This window comes from Mastacembelus armatus, chromosome 20 (genome assembly GCF_900324485.2).
Source record: "Mastacembelus armatus chromosome 20, fMasArm1.2, whole genome shotgun sequence".
Classification (NCBI taxonomy): Eukaryota; Metazoa; Chordata; class Actinopteri; order Synbranchiformes; family Mastacembelidae; genus Mastacembelus; species Mastacembelus armatus.
This window is the reverse complement of record NC_046652.1, coordinates 9,355,673-9,379,037: the sequence shown is the minus strand read 5'-3', so window position 1 is coordinate 9,379,037 and position 23,365 is coordinate 9,355,673. Positions and strand designations below refer to the sequence as shown.

At 41.3% G+C, this 23,365-nt stretch overlaps 1 protein-coding gene across 2 annotated transcripts in view; it reads left to right on the top strand.

Moving 5' to 3' along the window:
- Nucleotides 1-23,365, top strand: part of dlgap1b (discs, large (Drosophila) homolog-associated protein 1b) — a 98,234-nt gene that overhangs the window by 54,094 nt on the left and 20,775 nt on the right. For both annotated transcript variants that reach the window (XM_026292625.1, XM_026292626.1), the window contains 2 exons: nt 5,966-6,143; nt 7,956-8,211. In XM_026292625.1, coding sequence (XP_026148410.1) covers nt 5,966-6,143; nt 7,956-8,211 — 434 coding nt within the window. The remainder of the gene's footprint in view (nt 1-5,965; nt 6,144-7,955; nt 8,212-23,365) is intronic.

Sequence of the window (23,365 nt, the reverse complement as noted above, 5' to 3'; positions counted from 1 at the left end):
TGTGATTGCTTTCAGTTTTATCTAGTGGCTTATGTCATCTGGCTAAACTGTCAACTGCTCATGTTTCTTGTGTTGTAATGATGTTGCTTTTATTTTGGTAAGTACTACGTTAGTACAACTGATAGAAGATATAAGCTTTAATAGATAAGATAAGATAAAATAAATAAGATAGGCTTTGATCCCCATGGTGAAATTCAGGTTTCAGATATTCAGAAAATTTTGACCATTTTTAACAAATAACCAGTCTTACTGTAATATTAAATCATATCCAATAAAAATATTTTCCATCACACTACCTTGAAACAGTGAAAGGAGTGTAGGCTCTGGCAGTATGTTGTAGCACGGGGTTGTGACTTATTAGCGGCGTAATACACAGAGATGAGAAAAACACCACTGTATGGTCATCGCACATACACGCACAGTTATGTAAGTGCAAGTGGTGCATCTTGGGGCCCACTAATGACTTGGATTTGGCCCGGGGAATGCCATCATCATCTGATAGAACCCAGTGGAACAAATCAAACTGCAGTGCTGCACATTAGAGATAGTCAGTGCGGAGGGAGCAGCTGACATATTGTTTTCACACTGTGCCTTTGGGAGCTGGCACAAGTCTGTGTTATACTCCACAATGATTAAATAATCAGTTTTGTTGTTCCATATGTTTCGGAGCCTGTTCTGTGAGCACTGTGTCCTTGACTAGTGAAGAATTTCTTCTGAGAAGTTGAAATTTGTTTACTCCGATCTGATGCTTACCTTCCTCTTTATCAAGGCATAACAGACAGATGAATTGTGTACTGTAGGACACATTTCATTATGAAGAAACTCAATGTACCTTCCATTTAAAAAGGAGACATAAAACTAATGTGAAATACATGAATAGATGTATACATCTATCCCAGCTCTCTTTTCATCTTCCCAGCTCACACACTCACACTCACTCCTATGGGCAATTTAGAGTCACCAATCAACCTGACATACATGTTTTTGGACTGTGGGAGGAAACCAGAGTACCTGGAGAAAACCCACACAAGCACAGGGAGAACATGCAAACTCCACACAGAAAGGCCGGGTTGCGAACCCACGACCTTGTCGCTAAACCCGTCCTGACACCAAGGCCCAGCAGCTACACACTAAACACTATTTATTGCTCAACTCTCAGCTCATCAGGTGAAGCATATCTGAGGGACGGTCCACATTGACTATTCTACTAGAAAGCGTTTTTCTGATGACCTGAGAGGTCTGATAGGGCTGTAATTGGTATGTATGTCAAAAATATATTAGGAAGCTGAGCCCTATTAGGCTTTAAAAAGTAACTGTGAAGTGTTTTAGGTATTGAACTGATATGATGATGTTTTTTATAATACCAGAAAAATACAGGCAGCTGTGTCCTGTAAAAAAAGTCCTGATAAAAAGAACATTAAATGTATCAATTCTGTTTGGAAAATAATCTGTGGACTAGTGTCTCTGAATCTGTTTGGAAAATAAAACTTTTTACTCTTGATATATTTCTCAGATAATCCTGCCAAACTATACCAATTCATGTTTTCTTCACTCACCTACCATGTTTCTCTTTCCAGTTCTAGCTTTTAAAGTTCTTTGGTATTATTAGTATAATTTTTAATGTCTCACCAGGAACAGTAATACTGATTGATTGCAGAGATCACATTTAGGCCTTTCTGTCCTCCTATCCCTCCAAACACAGACATCGCTGTGCAAGAATTATATTCCGTGACTGTGAGACGAAAGTTTTAGATGGAAGAAAGAGGAGAAACTAAATAAGCGTATCAAGGTGGACAGAATAAAACTGGAATATATCTGTGAAGTTTCTCAGTTGTCCAGGTGAAGTTATCTAGAGGCTGAGTCATGGCAACTGAACTTCTAGTGTTTAGGTAAAAACATTTCACCACTCATCTAAGTCGCTTCTTCATTCTAAAGAGGAAGTTCAGTATTTATCCTCACAACTTGGTTTCACTCCACCCCTAGCCTGAATAGGCTGGTCATTCACCTGACCAGGCTAGTCCACATAACTAGAGAATAAAACTGGAAACAGGATGAGGATCATACATTCTTTAATATCACTTGTTCCATATACACAGGGGCAGGTTGGAATCCTCCTTTAGGGGGGCCTGATAACAAGCTGGGTCTGCCATTCAAGTTGCCAAAATAGGCATCACTGATCCTACCTATAATCACCCCCACAGGGAAATGAGGAGAAGATCTTGAAAGAAATAATGGTGTGGGCAGATTCTTCTTTCACTTACTCTGTATGGCACCCTCTTTCACAGACTCCATGTGGCTGTTATGGATGATTCATACCAAATTCTGGGATATATAGTATGATTTTATTTTTTGGCATGAAAGATGCACCTAACGAAAACAGACTCCGGTCAGTGCTGACAAGGTTATCTTTTCTCTGAATAACAAATTTTAGTAAGCGCATATATATATATATATATATATATATATATATATATATATATATATATATATGTATATATATATATGTATATATATATATATATATATATATATATATATATATATATGTATATATATATATATATATATATATATATATATGTAAGTCTTTAGACACTGAGACACTTTTCATGATTGAACAGTCTGAACTCAAAGGTTATAGTGATCTTTATGAGTTATTACAAAAGACACAGATTCAGAAAATGTCATATAAATGTTACTAAATTCTGTGACACTTCGTTTTTGTCATCACTTCACCCACAGTATGGTGCCACAGAAGGAAAATGTGGCATATGTTGCATCAGGAAATGCAATTAGTTTGGAGGGTTTTAAAAATATTGAGTTTACTATTATAAAAAAAACCCCTCCATTTTTCCATTTTTTATAGAAATTTAAGCAGTTTAAGGTCTTTGTATACCCACTCTGAAATTAAAGCATAGAACAAATAAACAAATGGTCATAAAAAAAGAAATCATGGAATAAATTTAACAAAATTTAATCTAAAATTTTGAATTATCAAAGGAGCCATATTTTGTAGATGTAGTTGTGTTCATGAATTTACATATTAATTTTCCTTTTAGGAAAAGTTTTCTGGCTGATCATTTCTAGCTTTTACCTAATGGTCAATATTTCTCAAATTGTCCCTGCAGAATCGTTTAAATTTGTTAGTACAACTGTATAACAGCCAAACACAACCATGGCTTTCTCTCTACAATGGATATCAAATATTATTCAGAAAGTTCTGTTGCAGAAGTTCCCACAGCGTCTTTCACTCGTAGGTTCAGTTTTAACAGCCACATTAAATCGATAACATCGTCAGCATTTTATCATCATAAAAACGTTGCCAGAATCAAAGGGATCATGTCTAAACCAGACTTGGAAAGTCCCTTAAAGTATTTATCTCCAGCAGGTTAGATTACTGTAACCGCCTGTTCACGGGGCTCTCAAAAAGAGCTGTAAGGCAGCTGCAGTACATTCAGAACACTGCTGCTCGGGTTCTGACTAGAACCAGGAAGTACAACCACATTACTCCTGTTCTCAGATCTCTGCACTGGCTTCCTGTCGCTCAGAGAATAGACTTTAAAACAGCACTGATGGTGTATAAGTCTCTTCATGGCTCAGCACCACAGTACATCTCTGACATGTTGATCATCTGCCTCCATTTAACTCTATCCTCTGTATCCTCCTCACCCACACCAACTATCCTCATGTCCTCCTTCACTACATCCAAGAACCTCCTCTTTGGTCTTCCTCCAGGCCTCCTTCCTGGCAGCTCTAACCTCAGCATCCTTTTACCAATGTATTCACTGTCCCTCCTCTGAACATGTCCAAATCATCTAAATCTGGCTTCCCTGGCTTTTTCTCCAAAACATCTAACATGAGCTGTCCCTCTGATGTCCTCATTCCTGATCCTATCCATCCTCGTCACTCCCAGAGAGAACCTCAACATCTTCAGCTCTGCTACCTCCAGCTCTGCCTCCTGTCTTTTTCTCAGCGCCACTGTCTCTAAACCATACAACATGGCTGGTCTCACCACTGTCTTGTCCACCTTTCCTTTCATTCTTGCTGACACTCTTTTGTCACACATCACACCTGACACTTTCCTCCACCCGTTCCAACCTGCTTGCACACGTCTCTTCACTTCTTTTCCACACTCTCCGTTGCTCTGGACTGTTTACCCTAGGCACTTAAAATCCTCCACCTTCTTTACCTCTACTCCCTGTAACCTCACCGTTCTACTTGAGTCCCTCTCATTTACACACATGTACTCTGTTTTACTGTGGCTAAGCTTCATTCCTCTCCTTTCCAGAGCAAACCTCCACCTCTCTAGATTTTCCTCCACCTGCTCTCTGCTCTCACTACAGATGACAATGTCATCTGCAAACATCATGGTCCATGGAGATTCCTGTCTAACCTCATCTGTCAGCCTGGCCATCACCACAGTAAACAAGAAGGGGCTCAAAGCCGATCCTTGGTGCAGTCCCACCTCCACCTTGAACTCCTCTGTCACCCCTACAGCACACCTCATCACTGTCTTACAGCTCTCATACATGTCCTGCACCACTCGAACATACTTCTCTGCCACTTAAGACTTCCTCATACAAAACCACAGCTCCTCTCTCAGCACCCTGTCATATGCTTTTTCCAAATGTACAAAGACACAATGCAGCCCCTTCTGGCCTTCTCTGTACTTCTCCATCAGCATTCTCAAAGCAAATATTGCATCTGTGGTTCTCTTTCTTGGCATGAAATCATACTGCTGCTCACAAATGCTCACTTCTGACCTCAGCCTAGCCTCCATTGCTCTTTCCCATAACGTCATTGTGTGACTCATCAGCTTTAGTCCTCTGTAGTTTAGTACAACTAGAAACCTCTAGTTTTTATAAAATGAGCTTGTAAGAATAATTCAGTTGAAATCATCAATATGGTAATTTAAAATAAATTTTGTTCAAGATTAAAAAACAGGACAGCTGGACTACAAAAAATAGGTATTTCAACATAGCTGTTTTTTGAAAATCATTAAGCCTAAAATTACACCAATCTGAATAACTCACCTTTCCATAACTGTGTTTCTCTCATGGTTCTCTTTCTTCCATCCAAGAATGAGTAATGTAGTTTGTTTTGCTCTTCTATTTTAGGAGAAAATACATAATTAAAGTAGACCTGAACTTGAGGCAGAGAATAAGAGTGTGTGTGAAGAGCATGTGTCTGCGATGTGTGTGTGTGTGTGTGTGTGTGTATATATGTCCATATTTTCATATCAATGCTAAATGCAGGGGTTTTTGGACCTTTACTTTGCATAGCTAGTTTAAGAAAATGCATGCATCTGTTTTCTGTAAGTTTGTTTAGTGGGCTGTGTTAAGAGGAAGGCGAGTTTTCTAGGTCTTATTTCCCTTGATTAATGAATTGTTTAGCTCGCTTCCGGCTATTGTGTAACCTGTACATGCAAACATTTCACACATATACAAACACACACACACACCGGCACATAGGCGTGAATCATGCTGAGCTATTGGATTTGAGGCAGGTGTATGATAATGAGACACCTATTTGTCCTACTTGTCCTTGGAGATCGGATGTGTTTATATACGTGTGTGTATGTTTATTTCAATCTGTAGGTCTTATTTTATGTGAAAGATATATCTCAGAGGCACAAACACTCCCTTTTCCCTCTCCTGTGTGTGTATGTAAGTGTTCTAGTTAAGTGTTTTCGAAAGTGCCTGCAAGATGCTTCAAGGACAGGCTACCTAAGCTACTCCGAGTGTATCTCAACAGCACTGCACTTGTTGATTAGATAAGGGTCTCTCCTGAAGCAGTTGTGGACTGATCTGTATCTTTAGGTTCATACACACTACCAAGTACTTTGCAAATACATTCTCTAACTCCCTTCTCATTACATTTTCTCTCCCTCTTTTTCCCGTGTTCTTTTTCTGTCTATATCTTTTTTGGTTTCTCATGTTTATTCTCTTTCCTTCTCTTTTGGCAGGATTTCTACAGAGCACTCACCCAAGCTGCAGATCCGGAGTCACAGCTATCTAAGAGCGGTGAGTGAGGTTTCCATCAATAGGAGTCTGGACAGCTTGGACCCAGCAGGGCTGCTGGCCTCACCTAAATTCCGCTCACGAAATGAGAGCTACATGAGAGCAATGAGCACCATCAGCCAGGTTAGTGGTGCCCAGAGCCACATGCCTTACTGCCACCACCCATTACGCTTGTTGTACATCCACTACTATGTCCAGTAATGTCATGCAAGGGGAGGAAATCCTGAATTAACCATTAGGTCACCACCCAGAAAAGTGGCAACAGCAAACGAAAACCCAAACTCTGCATGCAATTTTTTTTTTTTTAAGTTGCCTGAATATATTCATAAACTGTGAACATTAGATAATATACTCCTTCTGCCTCCACATACTTTGTGAAGCAAAATGACATTTCAATTATCTGCTCAATTTGCCATTGTTACATAAGTGATGAAAAACAATTACCATGCAGCCATATGGATTTTTTGAATAGTTGTAATAGGGGTTGATTCCAAAGGACAATGGGCATTTGCCTTGATTTTTATGGTTATTGAACATAATTAAGACTTACCTGGAAAACACTCTGCAATAGACATCTGTTATTCTTCTGGCTGCCACAAAAAAAGATGTTAGTCATTTGGGATTTTGAGCATGCTGTAATACTGCTGTACATTATCTGGAGTGACAGGGGACCATAGCTTACCTTTTTACCTGGGTAACGGGGATGTGTATTCCCTTCCAAACCCCAGGGGCAACTCTTTGCCCTACCAGTTGAATGATGGGCCCTTGAGACATCCTGGCATGGAACAGGCCTGGAGGAAAATGACACACAGAACCTGGCATCTAAAAAAAATACCACTGAATAAAAGAGGTGGTACTAGACTAACTATCTCTCTCACTCTCACTGCATGTGCATCGTGTATGAACTGACATGAGGCTTACCATCAGTGGATTGAATTGAGGTCCATACTTCTTTCTGATTCCAAGCTCTATAGTATACACTCACATTTGTCTCTATGCTCTTTTCACTAACAAACACCCAAACCAAGAGCTTCAGTCCCTGACTTCACCCTATTATTCAGTTGTTCCCTGTGCAGACATGTTGCAAACTTTATTTTAATGAGGTGAACAAGGTTATCTTCAAGAAATTCAGTGTAGGTTGACATTTTTTTTGTATTTAGACCCTGTGCTGAATCCCAAACTACACAAGCTAATAATGCAGGTGTAGTTAGATTTCCTTGGGTGAAATACCAGTAGTCTTAGTTTTGATCATTTCTAATTCTCAACTTGAATTTTCAACCCCTGTTTCTAAATAAGTATTATTTCACCTTGTTGTATGAACACTTGATCAATGATTCCTCCCCTGATGCAGTCCTTGGACTTTGTTGTTGAATCTATTTATTTATTATGTGTAAAATCACACAAAGCTTAAAGCTTCACAAGGCAGAGCAAAGGTAAAAGGGGTAAAAGTCTATGCAATGCTCTACCAAAGAAGACCAAATTATACGATTAGTCTGAGAACACAAGATCTGAGTGCAAAGACGTCAGTAAGAGGTTTTTCACACTGGTGTTTAAAAGCCCATTGATCTTTTTTTTTCCCTATGGACAGAGATGTGTCCATATCAGACAGAATGTCTCAGTTTTGGTAACACTTGAACACTGCCTTCTACTGCTGTGTCTAATTTTATATTTAAGTGTGTTTATACAAAAAACACTGCTTGGTGAAGCTTTAATCTGTGGAAATGGTCTGTACGATTTAGTAGTATTGTGAGATGCTTCCTTGGTTTTTGATTCTATAATATATTGTCTGGTCATCTTTCTCTGGCACTGGGCTGTGTGCGCCTCTGCATTTTTATTTTTCATTATTGTTTTCCCCAATGTATGGTCCCATGTGTATTTTTTAATTTGGGTCTGTGTGCACGTACTGTATGTTTGTGTGTGCCCCCTCCTCCACAGGTGAGCGAGGTGGAGGTGAACGGGCAGATCGAGGCGGTGTGTGAGTCAGTGTTTAGTGAAATGGAGTCGCAGGCGGTGGATGCCCTGGACCTGCCCATGCCCGGCTGCTTCCGCATGCGGAGCCACAGCTATGTGCGTGCAATAGAGAAAGGCTGCTCGCAGGAAGAGGAGGAGGGAAGTGTCTCGATGGGCAACAGAAGGTCCAACTCACCCCCGCGCTCTACCACCACTGTCAGAACCATCCAGAGCAGCACAGGTCGGTGGGAACATGCGCTTAACACATGGAGACTTATGTGCTCATGAACACGCATGAACATACATAATCCACAGCACATTATAAATTGATATGTGTGCTGTATCATGATTCTACTAAGAATCGGCACACGAAGAGGAAATAGTGCAGACACACGAAGCAGACAAGCTGACAGATGCAGTAGCGCAATTTATTACAAAATGCAGGGAAACAGGGAAAAGGTTTACTGTAAGTCCAGGCAGCCAAAAGGAAGTCAGTAACATGCAATAAGTCCCAACTGAACAACAGATCCAAAAGGGAAAAGACAACAGGCTCTGTCTAAATGGATTCCCCAACAGGTAAGTAGATATTTAGACCTTGGATGAGAAAATTACAGTTCATACAAAGGTCCAGAAAATAATAGGATCAGGAATGCACAGTGCAGAGGCAGGGATTGTGACAAAACACCTCAGACACATTGCTTATCAAATGGATCCTAGAAGTTCCTTTAGAATGTCCAAGAGAGAATTCAAACAGAACTGGGTGGGTAGTAGGAGTCTGGGCCAGGGTTGGTTTAGGGCAGGGGTATTCAACTAAAATTTAAAGAGGTCCAGTTAGAGAAAATTTCTTGAAGCAAAGGTCCAGAAGATCATAATGTCTAACTAGTTAGATATATATTTAAGTAGCCTAGTAGTTTTATCAACATTTGCATGTAATCAATACCTGACTGTCAAATCAAATGAATTCATAATCTTTATGTTGTGTCTCATAATGGCATTTCACATTGGCACTTTTAATAAGTGCAATGGTTTCTGAACATATGAGACACACTGGTTTAGTGTTCATACTTCCCAGAAATGAGTCTGTCCATTCCGGATTAAATGCACTATTTTTGCAGTCCACTTTTCTTTTTTTGGAAGGCGCCATTTGTTCCTTATTTTTCTCTCTCTTTCTCCGTCTCACTCGCCTGTTTCTCTCCCTTTGTTTTCTACATGTATGGCCTTTTTTCTTTTTCTTTGTACCGTCTTTTCATGCGTAACTTGCCTCTAGCTCTGTTTACACTGTAGAGTTGTAATGTTTACCGCCTGGAATGCACAGACCTGATTGGCTGAGTGGTATCACGTGGGATGGCTCAACTCGCATGCAATTGGTTTGTGCGTTTCCACTATAGTACAATCTACAAAAGCAGCGCCGGTGGAAATACAAGCACCCCGTTAGGTTTTAAATCATAATCTTCTGTTTTGGCTGTACGTTCGGGTCCGTATGGGGCAGCTTTTGGGTCCGCACCCAGACCACGGTCTGCCTGTAAGTGACCTACTGTTTAGGGTGTCTGGAAGCAAGTTTCAGAGTACAGGTGATCTCAGGCAGAGGGCCATGGTGCTGAAGAACAGACTTTGTGCAGCTTGGGGCCTGAAGAACAGAGGATCTGGAGACCTTGGTGAGGATGACCAGAAACAGTTTAGCCAGAGATCTTGGGCAGATGGCCTAGAGTAGAGAAGCAGCATAGTTTTGAAAAACTGCCCACTTGGGAGAAGGGGTTCACTGAAATTTCCTGATGGGTAATAACTTTGACGGTGGCAAAATCATGTAGGAGGTTGGCACAGATGTCTGTTACAAATGCTTGGAAGAGCTTGGCTGATGGTGGGTCCTCTCCAGGTGGAGCCATAGGTCAGAGAGATGGACACCCTCTGGAGGAAGGATGAAAGTCCAGTGGCAAAGGAAGACAGTATATAATGACGCTGAGCTGGAAGCCAACAGCAAAAGTGCAACCCCACTGGACCTTGAGCAGGATGCCCACAGTGAAGCCAGATCTCTTAAAGGTCAGAGTGCTGACAAACTGAAGAGCAGGAGAACCTGGGTGGACAATTTGAAGTCTGAAGACCCATGGCAAACGAGTTCAAGGACCGTGATGGGGTAAGACGCTGACTGACAGGCAGATATTCCCTGGTGGATAATAACTGGTAAGATGACAAAGCTGCTCAGGAGGGTGGCAAAGATATCTGCATCTGATGTCTGCTCAGAAGGGCAGTGATGGTGGGACACCCAAAGAGTAGACACAGAGATGGACACCCTCTGGAGACTGGTGCAAAATTAGTGGTGAAGGCTAATCTTGGCTGATCTTTTCCTAAAGACAGAGCTGGCAATATCTGCTGGGGAACATGGGTTTATTCAACTAGCCGATCCAGGAGCAAGCTCTGAAGCTGAAGTAATGTTGATGGGGGAGGCCAACTCAGGAAAGGGCACAGAAACAGACTCAGGAACCAAGGGGTGGACTAAGGAACAGACAAGACATTGGCTGCAACAGTCAAGCCAGGGGACGACTTAGGAGCAGCCAAGATGGTGGCAATAACACCTGGCCCAGGGGCTGACTAATGAACAGACAAAATATTGGTCAGGATGGCTGACTCAGGAACTGACTGAGCACCAGGCAAAGCACTGAGCAGCTGAGGCTCTTTGTGGCCAGGCGGCTCAAATAATGGGAGGCTGATGCTCAGAGGTGCTAGAAGGCTGTGGCTTGGATACTCTGGGGGCCTGACATTTGGGAATGCTAGGAATAGACTGACAACTTTGGGGGAGGAGTTCCTTCCAAAGGACTCCAACCCCTAGAACCCTCCCAAGAAATTTGGCAGTTTCTCATGAAAGGGGTCTACCCAATTCCAGCCAGCTTCAGGCCAAGAACAGAATAGAAGTTAGCTGACTCAGGGAAAGGATCAAAATGGGAGCTGGTGACTACCTAATGAAGTGGCTGGTTAGAGGCTAGTGCTAGTGCTAGTGCTGGCTGGCTGGCTGGGCTCAAAAAGGTGGCTAGCTATCTGGGATGCAGGCCCTAGCAGGTGTGGTGCTGCTTGTAGATGAAGCACTTTAGAGACTCGCAAGCCTGATGCTATCCAGGAGGGGACTGGAGTTTGCTCAGTTCCATAGCAGCATGAACACCCAAAGGCTAATCCAGGGTGTGAGCTGCAGACTAGCTGTCTAGGAATTAGGTAAGACACAGTAAATTGGAGACGGAATGAGACTAGCACATCCAATTCAAAGCTAGCTGGCTCGGAAGCTGAAGAGGGGCAAGTCGGCCTGACAAGGCTCACCAGGAAGCTGGAGGGGTGCTAGCAGATTGGATGCTTGTGTTCAGGAGACTAGAGGATGGTAACCAGGCCTGATACTAGCTGTACATGGAGCTGACTGGGGAACAGGAGCAACCAGATGGCTAGCCACATGAGGAACAGAGAAATGTGCACACACAGGATTTCATGCAGCCTTTTCCAGACAGGAAAGTCCATGCACTTTTTAACATATGCTTAGTCCATATGGACCATACCATAATGTCACAATTAATCTGAGGATCGGCACACAAAAACAAAATAGGAGCTAATTGCTAAGACATGAGACAGACAGGCTAGATGTAGTAGCACATTTCATTTCAAAACACAGTGTTTATTGTAAGTCCAGTTAAACCATACTGAGTAGGTTGAACCAGAGGTTAAACAGGATCCAAATGGAAATCAGGAACATGTTAATTAGGGAGTCCAAACCAAACAACATATCTAAAGTGGAACAGATGTGAGGCCAAGTTCAAAATCCAAATGAAGTCAGGTAAATAATCCAAACAAGACGCAAAACAAGGAAAATAAGAAGGTGAATTCCACAAGGTTCAGTGGTCAATCTGGCAAAGTACTAGGGAGTAGATTACAGAAGTGGAAACAGTTCTTATAAGCAAAGTCAGGAAACCAAACCAAAGACATCTAGATGATGACAAAAGAGTCTGATGTGAGTCTGTCATGTGGCAAGTTAGTAGTGTAAACAGAGATTTATTCTATGATTGGACATTATAGCCATCAAATCAAATTCTTTCATTTATATTTCTACAAGGTTGAAAACTTGGCTTACATTGAGAATTTATCACTGAGAAAGGGTTAACTTGGTTAGCTTATCATGAACTAGTTTCCCTTTGAAAAATCAGACCCAAACCCTCTACAATATTATTCATCTGACCCCAATATGGTGAGTACAAAACTGTTGTTTGCACATAAGCTTATTCAAGCTGTAAAGCTCAGTGGCTGCTGGGTCTTATTTTAGCCCTCTTCTGTGCCTCATGGTCTGGAGCGCTTGGCTTTCCAGCAGTACCACATGCAGTATTGATGCTGAGTGGTACTGGCATCCAGCACTGGTTCCCGACTGCAAATCCAAACATCATTCCCTCACACTGTGCATGTTGAGTCACCGTCATCTGACACACACTGGCTCTCTCCATTCTTGTTTAATTACGGCCATTAAAAGACAGCATTTCTGCAGTCCTATCTGACAAGGTTAGGAGTGGCTAATTAAACACATTTACTGCAAATTGGAAGAATGGCAAATCTAGTTCTACAAATTCAAAGGGCTTCCCAAAGACTCTGAGCAAACATTTTTTAATTGCATCACCAAAACTACAATTTCTATATTCAGTTAATGAAATTATTAAAAATGTGGCACCCTAGTGTTTTATTCTCTCTCTCATATTGACATTTTAAGCTAAAAATGAAATTGGGGCCATGGAGGATATTTTTGATTGTTTTATTGTGTAGTTGTACTTATCTATCCATAAAAGAAGACAGATAAGATCACTTGGAGATTCTTCCCCAAGGGAAGGATTAGATAATGAAGTCCATGTATCAAGTGAAGTGTACAGACTAAACTCAATATAATATAACCGCTCTGTTGTGCTACGTATGCTGCTGCTGCACTGAACGTACACTCTTTCTCTTCCTTTCATCTCTCTAGTGCCTACATATTCAATAGATTGAATCTGGTCTAAATCTGGGCCGACAGACACAGTTCTTCACAATATTTTAATTCAACTTGATCTGGACTCCTTGCAAATGATATATTGCTATCAGATCATTTTAGCTTTCATCTTTCCGACTGGGAGACAGATTGCCTAGTTTGAAACAAGAAAAATTGCATTTACAGTTGATGTACACTGAAAGGTCAGTAGACTGATGAGAAATACTGCATAATTTTCAGTGCAAAGGTTGGTCACTGTAGAGACTATAAACCACAAACAAACACATTTAAACTGTTACTCTTAGAGGAACATGTGTAAGTGTGTGGAACATAGCGCACACATCTGCATTAGTTGCCTAACAGCTGCTGGCAACCTAGTGAACATCCAGGTTTGGCACAGTTTCTCACATGATAAATAGGTGTTGTTGAAGAGATTAGAGTCTGCTGCATGGTCACTGATGAACCAACATTATGCTGCTGCTTCAAATCAAGGCCGTCCTCCCACTGGGTGGCATAGCTCAACTTGATTGGCTTTCAGCATCTTCTGTTACATGCACAGCTGCTGGGTTCTCTTGAGAGTTGTGAGTTTACAAACTCCTGAGAATCCTGAGGATCCATCTTGCAGCCAACAGTGGTGAGGACCAATCAGCGTCCTGTGAGGACGCCGGATCACTTGGGGGCGTGATGACAGCCTGGGGTCACAGCAGCAAGAAGTGACTGATTCAAACAATAACGGTGGCAAAAACAATGGTTTGTGTTTGATAATGTGCAAAAACGACATAGGTCATAAACCAACATGCTCATAGTAGGTAGCAACTGTGGCTCATTACCATTCATGGATGCTTAATGATTTGCTGCGTTTAATCTTTGGTGCACAGTTATTACGTCATGTGACTTGTTACTGTGATTGATAACCCTAACCCTCATTTATCAAGTAACTGTTGGAAAGCAGCTGCCCTTTCTAAATGGTGTCTTAGGTAGCTCTCCTAGATGGTTCAGGTTCATGCATCAGCGTGTCTTTTGACCTTTGACCTTCATTTGCTGCCAACTTTATTGCATCATGAAATCAGCTGCAACTGAGCCAAGTTGAGTGGATTTGAGTGGATTTGAGTGATATATTATAAAGCAGTGTGAAAAGCTGTTCATTTTGGTTGGTAGAGAGTTGCTTAAGATTGGTTTCATAGTTGTACTACTGCACGATTCATCACCTTTTAAGGTCTTCACCACAGAGTTGTCATTCACTCTAATTAATTAGCTCCCTCTCCTTTTTCTGCTCCTGTGGGATGACTGTGATTAAATATCAGAAGAAGAGAGGGACACTTGAAAGAAGAATAGAAAAAAAGTTACCATAATTGCAAGTGTCTGATTTTTACACAATGTGAGAGGAAGAGGTTTTGCACTTGGGCTAAGACCCTTTAATTAACTCCCCAAAACCTTAATTAACAACCCTTGAAAAACTGAATAACCACGTTTTTGGGGGTGTTTAAAAGTCTGAACTAATTGTTCTATATTTATCTGTGTTGTAAATCTATTTGCATGTTGAAATGTATGAAGATCGGGGGCAGCACAGGAATACAGCTGTAAATCTTGCTTGCACCAGTGTAATGCATCTGAGTACATTTATGTACTGTAATGATAAAAAGTACAGCACTTATGGAAACTACCTAGCAATATATAATGTGGTTACAAGTAGCTCAAACATGGCCAACTACAACATGCATTTCCTCGTTAATGAAGCAGTAATAATAATACAGTAATATTTAACAGTGCTACAATCACAATAGTGACTCACAAACAATCATATTTCCTTTTGCCCATAATATTTTTGTACTGCAGCGAGATTTTGAGTGCAATGTAGGAGCCTTGTACTTGTCGGATATTTTACACTGTTGTTTTGCTGCTTTCACTTAAGTTAAAGCTCCTAATACTTGAATACTCATGCACATTGCTAAATTAATATGATCCTGCTCCTCTACTGACCTCCCGTATAAATAGAATGAGTTGTAATGGAGGACTGGGCACAAAGGGATCTAAAGTTTATTACACACCAGTCTCTGCTGGGATCCCAGCAGCTGTGTAAAATGAACACAGCATAGGCAGTTTGCCTGCCGTTTCCTGTTTAGTGGATATCAAAAAAGCTGCTTTAAAGAAGGGTCACACACACGCCGTGATCACTAAATAAAAAAACCTTGATCTGTAGGGCACCACTGCATTAATGGATTCCCGCTGACCTGATGCTGTTTTTGATTGTGGCAATATCCTTGTGAAATATTTCACCATGTTCATTCACTGCACAAAAAAGTGTGAATGCAGAAAATGAAATTTCCTTTATTGAAGACTTAATATATACAGTTGCAATAATGGAGGATTTTCAGTATGGTACGTACAGGTAAATTCAAAATTGATGTTCATGACCAGCAGCCAAAAATATGTAACCTGTCCTGGGTAATTTGCAAATGAGAATTTGTTAGTTACGTAATCTTGGTGAAATCATAGATAATCACTGTGATCATTTTCTGTTTTGTTAGTCATTGTGTGGCTAACATAACATTATCACAGTGCCCAGTTATAGTTAAATATATAGTTAAATATATGAAATATGATATATTTAGATAACATGAATGTAGTGTAACCTGGATATACAGTGGCGATGCACTGTAACATTACTGTATTCTGCCACTGAGTAGTGTGAGCTGCTCAATGCCCAGATGCACATTACCTTTTAAAAAAGCTCTTATATACAGATTTGAATCGTTCATTCTATGGTTTGCTTTTCTCTTTGCTCTCACAGAAACTGCAATGTAAGCAATAGATAACTGATGGTAGAGTATCTCCCTGCGCAGTAAACAATCACAGTTCAGTAGAATGCAGAGGCTACACACATGCATGCATGCATTCATATCTTTTGCAGGAAATTTACCAGTAGTCCAAAGTGTGAAGATGCTGTTGTGGTGAATATTGCAGGATGTTTCTGATGGATAGTTCAAACATCAGTTCCAGAAAAGCACCCCTCATTTATGGTTTCTGCTCCCACTTGTCTCTGCGGCAAACCACCAAAATATCACTCTCACACTCACACACACACACACACACACACACACACAGGAGAGACCTATCACCTTCCGCTCATACTCCTCTCCAGTTTTCCCTCTGTGCTGCTCTAGCCCATTATTATTGATGATCTTTTTAATCCTGAAGAAGGAGACCAAAGTACAGAGCTGTCCTTTGATCTCTTCTCTTTGAACGTCAAGTAGCTGTGGCTGCTATTGCCTGACTCTCTGCCCACTCAAACTGGCAATCGCTCACTCACTCACTCGCTCACACACACATATATTAGTATTACCTCGGACAGACATGTTGGCCTAGACATCAGCTCCTTTGGATTGGTTTAACAAAATCTGGAGCAGATCCTCTTTCTAAAGCTTGGGAAAATCCATTGCAATCGGTTAATGTGAGGATTTTACAGCCTCTAAGCCTTGGCTTTTCCACCCCATGTCGTCTCCTGTTAACATATTCATCACCTCTTCACTCTGCTTTGTCTTTCTACTCCTTGGCCTTACTTGAAAGCTGGTGTCCTGCCTTTTCTCAACAGCAGTTAGGTATGTAGGGAGATAAACCTGTTGTTTCAATGAAAGGGAGACTTGACCTTCAATTGGAAAGATTATACATACAAATTGTAAACTGCAACCACAGGGGGGCACAATCCAGTGTCTTCATGTGCTGGTCCCAAGTCCGGGTAAATGCAGAGGGTTGTATCAGGAAGGGGATCCGACGTTAAATTTAGGCCAAATCAAACATGCGAATCAGAAATATGACTTCCATACAAGATCGATTGCAGCCTGGGTTAACAACGACCACCACAGGTGACTTACAGGGTGCCAGTGAAAATTGTACTACTGTTGGGCGAAGAAGGAGAGGAGGAGGGCATGTTCGTAGGCAAAGAGAGAAGAGGAAGGGCAGGAGTGTAGGACTTAGAGTAGGGACTTTGTCAGGGAAAATTAGAGAGTTGGCTGATATGATGGAGAGAAGAAAGAATCTTGTGTGTTCAGGAGACCAGGTGGCAAGGCCTATAGATTAGGAGCAGAGTTCAAGCTGTTTTATCATGGTGTGGATGGAAAGAAGAATGGAGTAGGAGTTATCCTGAAGGAGGATTTTGCTAGGAATGTTTTGGAGGTGAAGAGAGTGTCAGATAGGGTGATGAGTCTGAAGCTGGAAGTGGAAGGTGTGATGTTGAATGTTGTCAGTGGTCATGTCCCACAGGTAGGATGTGCGTTAAAAGAGAAGGAGAAATTCTGGAGGGAGATGGATGAGGTGATTCAGGGTATCCCTAGTTGTGAGAGGGTGGTGATTGGGGCAGACTTCAACTGACATGTTGGTGAGGGAAACAAAGGTGAAGAGGATGTGATGGGTAAGTTTTGTATGCAGGACAGGAATGCAGAAGGACAGATGGTGGTAGACTTTGCAAAAAGGATGGAAATGGCTGTAGTGAACACATTTTTCCAGAAAAGGGAGGAGCATAGGGTGACATATAAGAGTAGAGGCAGGAGCACACAAGTTGATTACATCTTGTGCAGATGTTTCAACCTGAAACAGATCAGTGACTGCAAAGTAGTGGCTGGGGAGAGTGTAGCCAGACAGCATAAGATGGTGGTGTGTAGGATGACTCTGGTGCTGAGGAAGATGAAGAGGACAAGGGCAGAGCAGAGGACCAAGTGGTGGAAGTTGAAAAAGGAAGAGTGTTGTGTGGCTTTCAGGGAGGAGCTGAAACAGGCTCTGGGAGGTCAGGAGGTTCTTCCAGATGACTGGACAGCTACAGCTAAAGTGATCAGGGAGACAGGTAGGAGGGTACTTGGTGTGTCATCTGGAATGAGGAAAGCAGATAAGGAGACTTGGTGGTGGAATGAGGAAGTTCAAGAGTGTGTTAAGAGGAAAAGGTTAACTAAGAAGAAGTGGGACACTGAGAGGACAGAAGAGAACAGACAGGAGTACAGGGAGATGCAGCGTAAAGTGAAGGTAGAGGTGGCAAAGGCCAAACACCTTTTTTCCATCCTTTTTGCAGGTGTATGAGGATTTGTATGATAGGTTGGACACTAAGGAGGGAGAGGTGGATTTGTACAGGTTGGCGAGGCAGAGACAGAGATGGGAAGGATGTGCAGCAGGTTAGGGTGACTAAGGACAGGGATAGAAATGTGTTGACAGGTGCCACAAGTGTGATGGAAAGATGGAAGGAATACTTTGAAGAGTTGATGAATGAGCACAGAATAGAAGAGGTGACTGCTGTGGAGCAGGAAGTAGCAAAGATCAGTAAGGATGAAGTGAGGAAGGTGTTGAAGAGGATGAGGAGTGGAAAGGCAGTTGGTCCTGATGACATATCTGTGGAGGTATGGAAGTGTTTAGGAGAGGTGGCAGTAGAGTTTTTGACTGGGCTATTTAACAAGATCTTGGAATGTGAGAGGATGACTGAGGAATGGAGAAGTGTACTGGTGCCCATCTTTAAGAACAAGGGAGACGTTCAGAGTTGAGGAAACTACAGAGGAATAAAGCTGATGAGTCACACAATGAAGTTATGGGAAAGAGTAGTGAAAGATAGGCTGAGGTCAGAAGTGAGCATTTGTGAGCAGCAGTATGGTTTCATGCCAAGAAAGAGAACCACAGATGCAATATTTGCTTTGAGAATGCTGATGGAGAAGTACAGAAGGGGCTGCATTGTGTCTTTGTAGATTTGGAAAAAGCATATGACAGGGTGCCGAGAGAGGAGCTGTGGTTTTGTATGAGGAAGTCTGGAGTGGCAGAGAAGTATGTTCGAGTGGTGCAGGACATGTATGAGAGCTGTAAGACAGTGGTGAGGTGTGCTGTAGGGGTGACAGAGGAGTTCAAGGTGGAGGTGGGACTGCACCAAGGATCGGCTTTGAGCCCCTTCTTGTTTGCTGTGGTGATGGACAGACTGACAGATGAGGTTAGACAGGAATCTCCGTGGACCATGATGTTTGCAGATGACATTGTCATCTGTAGTGAGAGCAGAGAGCAGGTGGAGGAAAATCTAGAGAGGTGGAGGTTTGCTCTGGAAAGGAGAGGAATGAAGCTTAGCCACAGTAAAACAGAGTACATGTGTGTAAATGAGAGGGACTCAAGTAGAACGGTGAGGTTACAGGGAGTAGAGGTGAAGAAGGTGGAGGATTTTAAGTACCTAGGGTAAACAGTCCAGAGCAACGGAGAGTGTGGAAAAGAAGTGAAGAGACGTGTGCAAGCAGGTTGGAACGGGTGGAGGAAAGAGTCAGGTGTGATGTGTGACAAATGAGTGTCAGCAAGAATGAAAGGAAAGGTGGACAAGACAGTGGTGAGACCAGCCATGTTGTATGGTTTTGATGTCACCCCTGAAGGGAGCAGCCCAAAGGAAAAAAAGAAGATACATACAAATTGTAAGTGTGGGAAATGTGCCATAGTTTCTGTTTCTCTGAATCTCTCCCTCAGTTTCCCCTGGATCACTGACCTGCTGTCAATTATCCAGCCTCATTTTCACAGCCATAATCTTTCAGAGGTCCTGTGAGCTGTGATTTTACTACAGCCCCAAACAGAGGCATTCCTTAAGATGCACCTAAAGTATTGAAAAGTTATGTAGTCATTTTACAGGATATTACTTCAAATACCCTGGCTGTAACCCTTATTACCCAGGCAAAACTGAACATTGCTCGATTACCATCAATTAGATACACAATAAGACCCAAGATCGTTTAAACAAATATTTAACATCTAATAACAAATTTATAAAACAGTGTTATGAAATCAAACACTGTGACACCAATAATTTAAATGTGAGGTAAAGTCAGGAAAAGGATAATAACAATCAACCAGTGTTAGAATGATATAATTCTCCTGTCAGTAGACTCTGTATGACGCTACTGACTAACTTCAGTTACTATAAAGGCTTGTTTTTAAATGGATTATTGTTTTTCAAATTTGTTTTTTTTTTTGTTTTTTTTTTTACACCTCAAACGAGATATAATGTGTAATTGTTGAAATGCTGATTAGCCACCTTTGGAGAGATCCAAGTAACTGTTTTGCATTATTTTACCTGCCTTTTGTTGGTGTTGTTTTTTATTCCTGTCATGACAGACTGTGCCACTCCCATTTGCCCTCTAGTTACCTTAAAGTTCCCACAACCTGCATCACGTGAACGCCCACACTTATCTGCACACCTGCTGTTCGTTGTCATTATCAATTCTGGGGACTTTTTTTTAAAATCCACTGGCAACATATCTAGTGATTTTTAAACACATTTCTTTTGAGGAGAGTCGCTGTTTTTCTCAGTAAGTGTGCTCTCATGTTGTTTCTGCAGGTCCGGGATTGAATTTGTTCTAACACAAAGTCAGTGTTGAACAAACATAAACTATTTTGAACTACTAGGACCCTGCGTATTACCAGTGCTACACAGGCTGAACTAAAGTGTGTACAACACTGCCCCCATGGGGCCCAATGTACAACAACATTGCATCTTTGTGTTTAAGTTTTTACAGTAGCTGTGTGAGTGAATGGATTAAAACTACCAGACAGCTTGACCCAATTAACAACAGTCACTGCCAATACTGGCACTTTTCCAAGAGTTTTTTTTCTGAGATAGCTTGTCAAAATAAATATCTCTGGATTTATCAGTGTGCTAACTAAGAGTGGCAGGGCTACAGACCACTAAAGTCTGGGCAAATCAGGATCAAGCTGAACATTTGACTAGATTTCCCCTCACACCTCACCAGCCAACACAGATTTGTATAAGCAAGGCTAAAATTTGTTTGTCATATGTCAGATTGATTCAAATATTATAAAAGCAAAAAAAAAATAACTGCAGTTTTTGGACGCCATGTGTGTTCTTTGATATGTGTCGAGGTTCTTGTGCCAGCATTATGTCTGACACAGCTGATGGTCCTGCTGCAGTCAGTTTCTGTGGGTTTGACCATCTGCTTGCTGCTTGTGTCTGTTAACAGAGAATAAGTTCACAGCAAGGTCAGGAAGGTAAGCAATCCCCAGGCCTGTATGAATAAAGTGCAGTCTGCTTATTAATGCATATAGCCATGATCATTTGGTCTGAAAGTGCATTTATATGACAAGGATATAAAGTATTAGATTCAGATCTAAATTAGTGTTATAAAAACTGTCTTATGTAATGTAAGTGCACAGTGACCTCTGGAATGGGATCACAACTCTACACTAAGCCCTACTGTAAAGAAATATCGTTAATGAGGACCATTACAGGCATTAGCTTGGGGTTTTCATACCCCTGAATGTAATCACTCTCAACCAGACTTCAGGCTTAACCACAAGGTGGCAGTCATTCGACATTCTGAAAATATGAGGAACATCGTTCTGGCTGAATATTTTTCTATTAAAGTCAGTGAAGCAGTACCATCTGCTGTTTTTTTTTTTTTTTTTTTGTATAATTACTTAATTACTCCAAAGATAGCATGATAGAGCTTTACAATTGTTTTTTTTAACGTCCCTCTGAAGAAAACTTCTTACCCACATTTGTCCACGATGAACGTAGGAACCTTTGAAACAAAACGACTCATTGCTACATATCAAACAATTTATTTGTTATGTAGGGAATGACTACCACTGACACTTAAACTTACACATGCCAAGGAATTTGTAAGGAAGTCTAATCAATAATAATACAGTACAGATTCAAGCATGTGGGGCTTTTAAAAACTTAATTCTGATTTGGATTAGACAGTTTTATAATTTGACTATTTTGAGCAAAAACTGGTATAAAGAGACTTAGTATTTACCAAGATGACAGACCAGAGAGCATAGGGAGAGCATCTGTGAAATATAATTACAACCACCATTTCGTCAGATACAGCTTATAAGCAAATATGCTCCAGCATCTATAAAAAAGCTCTTTGATGGCCGAATGAATAAAGAAATAAAGAAAAAATACTTTGGTGGGTAGGGTTTAAATCTTGGCCCCGGGATTTACTTTTAATAGCAAAAGAAATTAACTGAGCAACTGAACTGATGTTTCATAGTTTTTACAGGGAAATCTGGAAAAATCACCAGTAATGAAACTGTCTACAAAACATTACTACATTACTAACAAACACAGACTCTTAGAAAGTCATAGTTATTAAGACCCTAATAACTGGTCCTGACAGGAACAGGACTGTCCCATCCACCGCTGACTCGGAATATTAAGTGTTTGTGTGGGGCGGGTGTGCGATCAAGGCGCGTCCACATCCTGATATAAGATCCAATATCGTCAGACAGACAGAAGGGAAGAAGGAGAGGCGACTGAGCTCAGTGTTGATAGAACTTAGCGCAGTTTTCATGACGTTACTTCAGCGTCTGTACAGTGCGCTAACTGGCATGTGCGACTACTGGATTCGCCTCTGTGAGTACAAGCTGCTGTTGTGTTTCTCTGTTTGAGTGAGGCATGATTTACCGATGGAGACCAGAGGCAAGAGACGCGACTTAATCAAGTTGGGCGACGCTGCCTTCAAAATAAAAGTCTGATTTGTCAGAGAAGTAGCAACAAGTTGTCAAATGTAACTGGACGGAACATATTGGAATTGAAACTCCTCTGATTTTATTTGAATAAAAATATTTCAACTCTCATGAAGTGTCCAAAAAGTGAATTGGATAACCAACTTTAGGCCAACAAGTTATTTTTGAAGTTCTTAGCTGTGCTTTACTGTTAGGGCTAACCGGAAGTTGTGTTGTTGTCAGTCGCTTGACACTGGGTCTTTCTGGGCTTGTCCCATACTTTCTGCTTATTCATGCTGCAAATGAAAAAGAAGAAAAGAAACCTTTGCAATTGTTAAGGTTAAACACTGGGTACAAACTAGTGACAAGACCAATTAATGATGAAATAAATGTTCTGATCAAAAATATACATGGAATATAATAAATTAAGTGTTTGTGACATTTCAACACTAAATGACTGGTTGATACCAGAAAATTAATAAAATACCCGTGTAGCCTATTTGACACTGGTAGTAACTTTCAGCCATCAAACCGAGCACTGTGAGCATATTTAGATTAACCTACATGCTATTTAATTTCCCCACTGCTCCTGGTAACCAGGAAATCTTTATCACCTTCCAACTCCCAGTCTATTTTGATATCATGAGCCTAATGGGGGGCTGACAGGTGCGGCCTGCATCACACAGAGCAACGCCTTGCCCAGCATCGCAAAACACGCCCCTGCAGGGTCCAGTTATTTAGGTCAAACTGCGGGTCCCTCTGGAGCTGGAATTCACCTCGAACCTCTTTGCTCGTTAGAGTGAAAGTTGTTGACAGGGGTAAAAGACACTAAGCCTCACAGGCTTTAAAGGAATAGAGATCATTGATGTCACTTACCAGAACTAGACCTGCTTGGTTAGATAGGGCCCCTGACACACTGTTGTGTGACAGTCTATGCAGTCTGTGC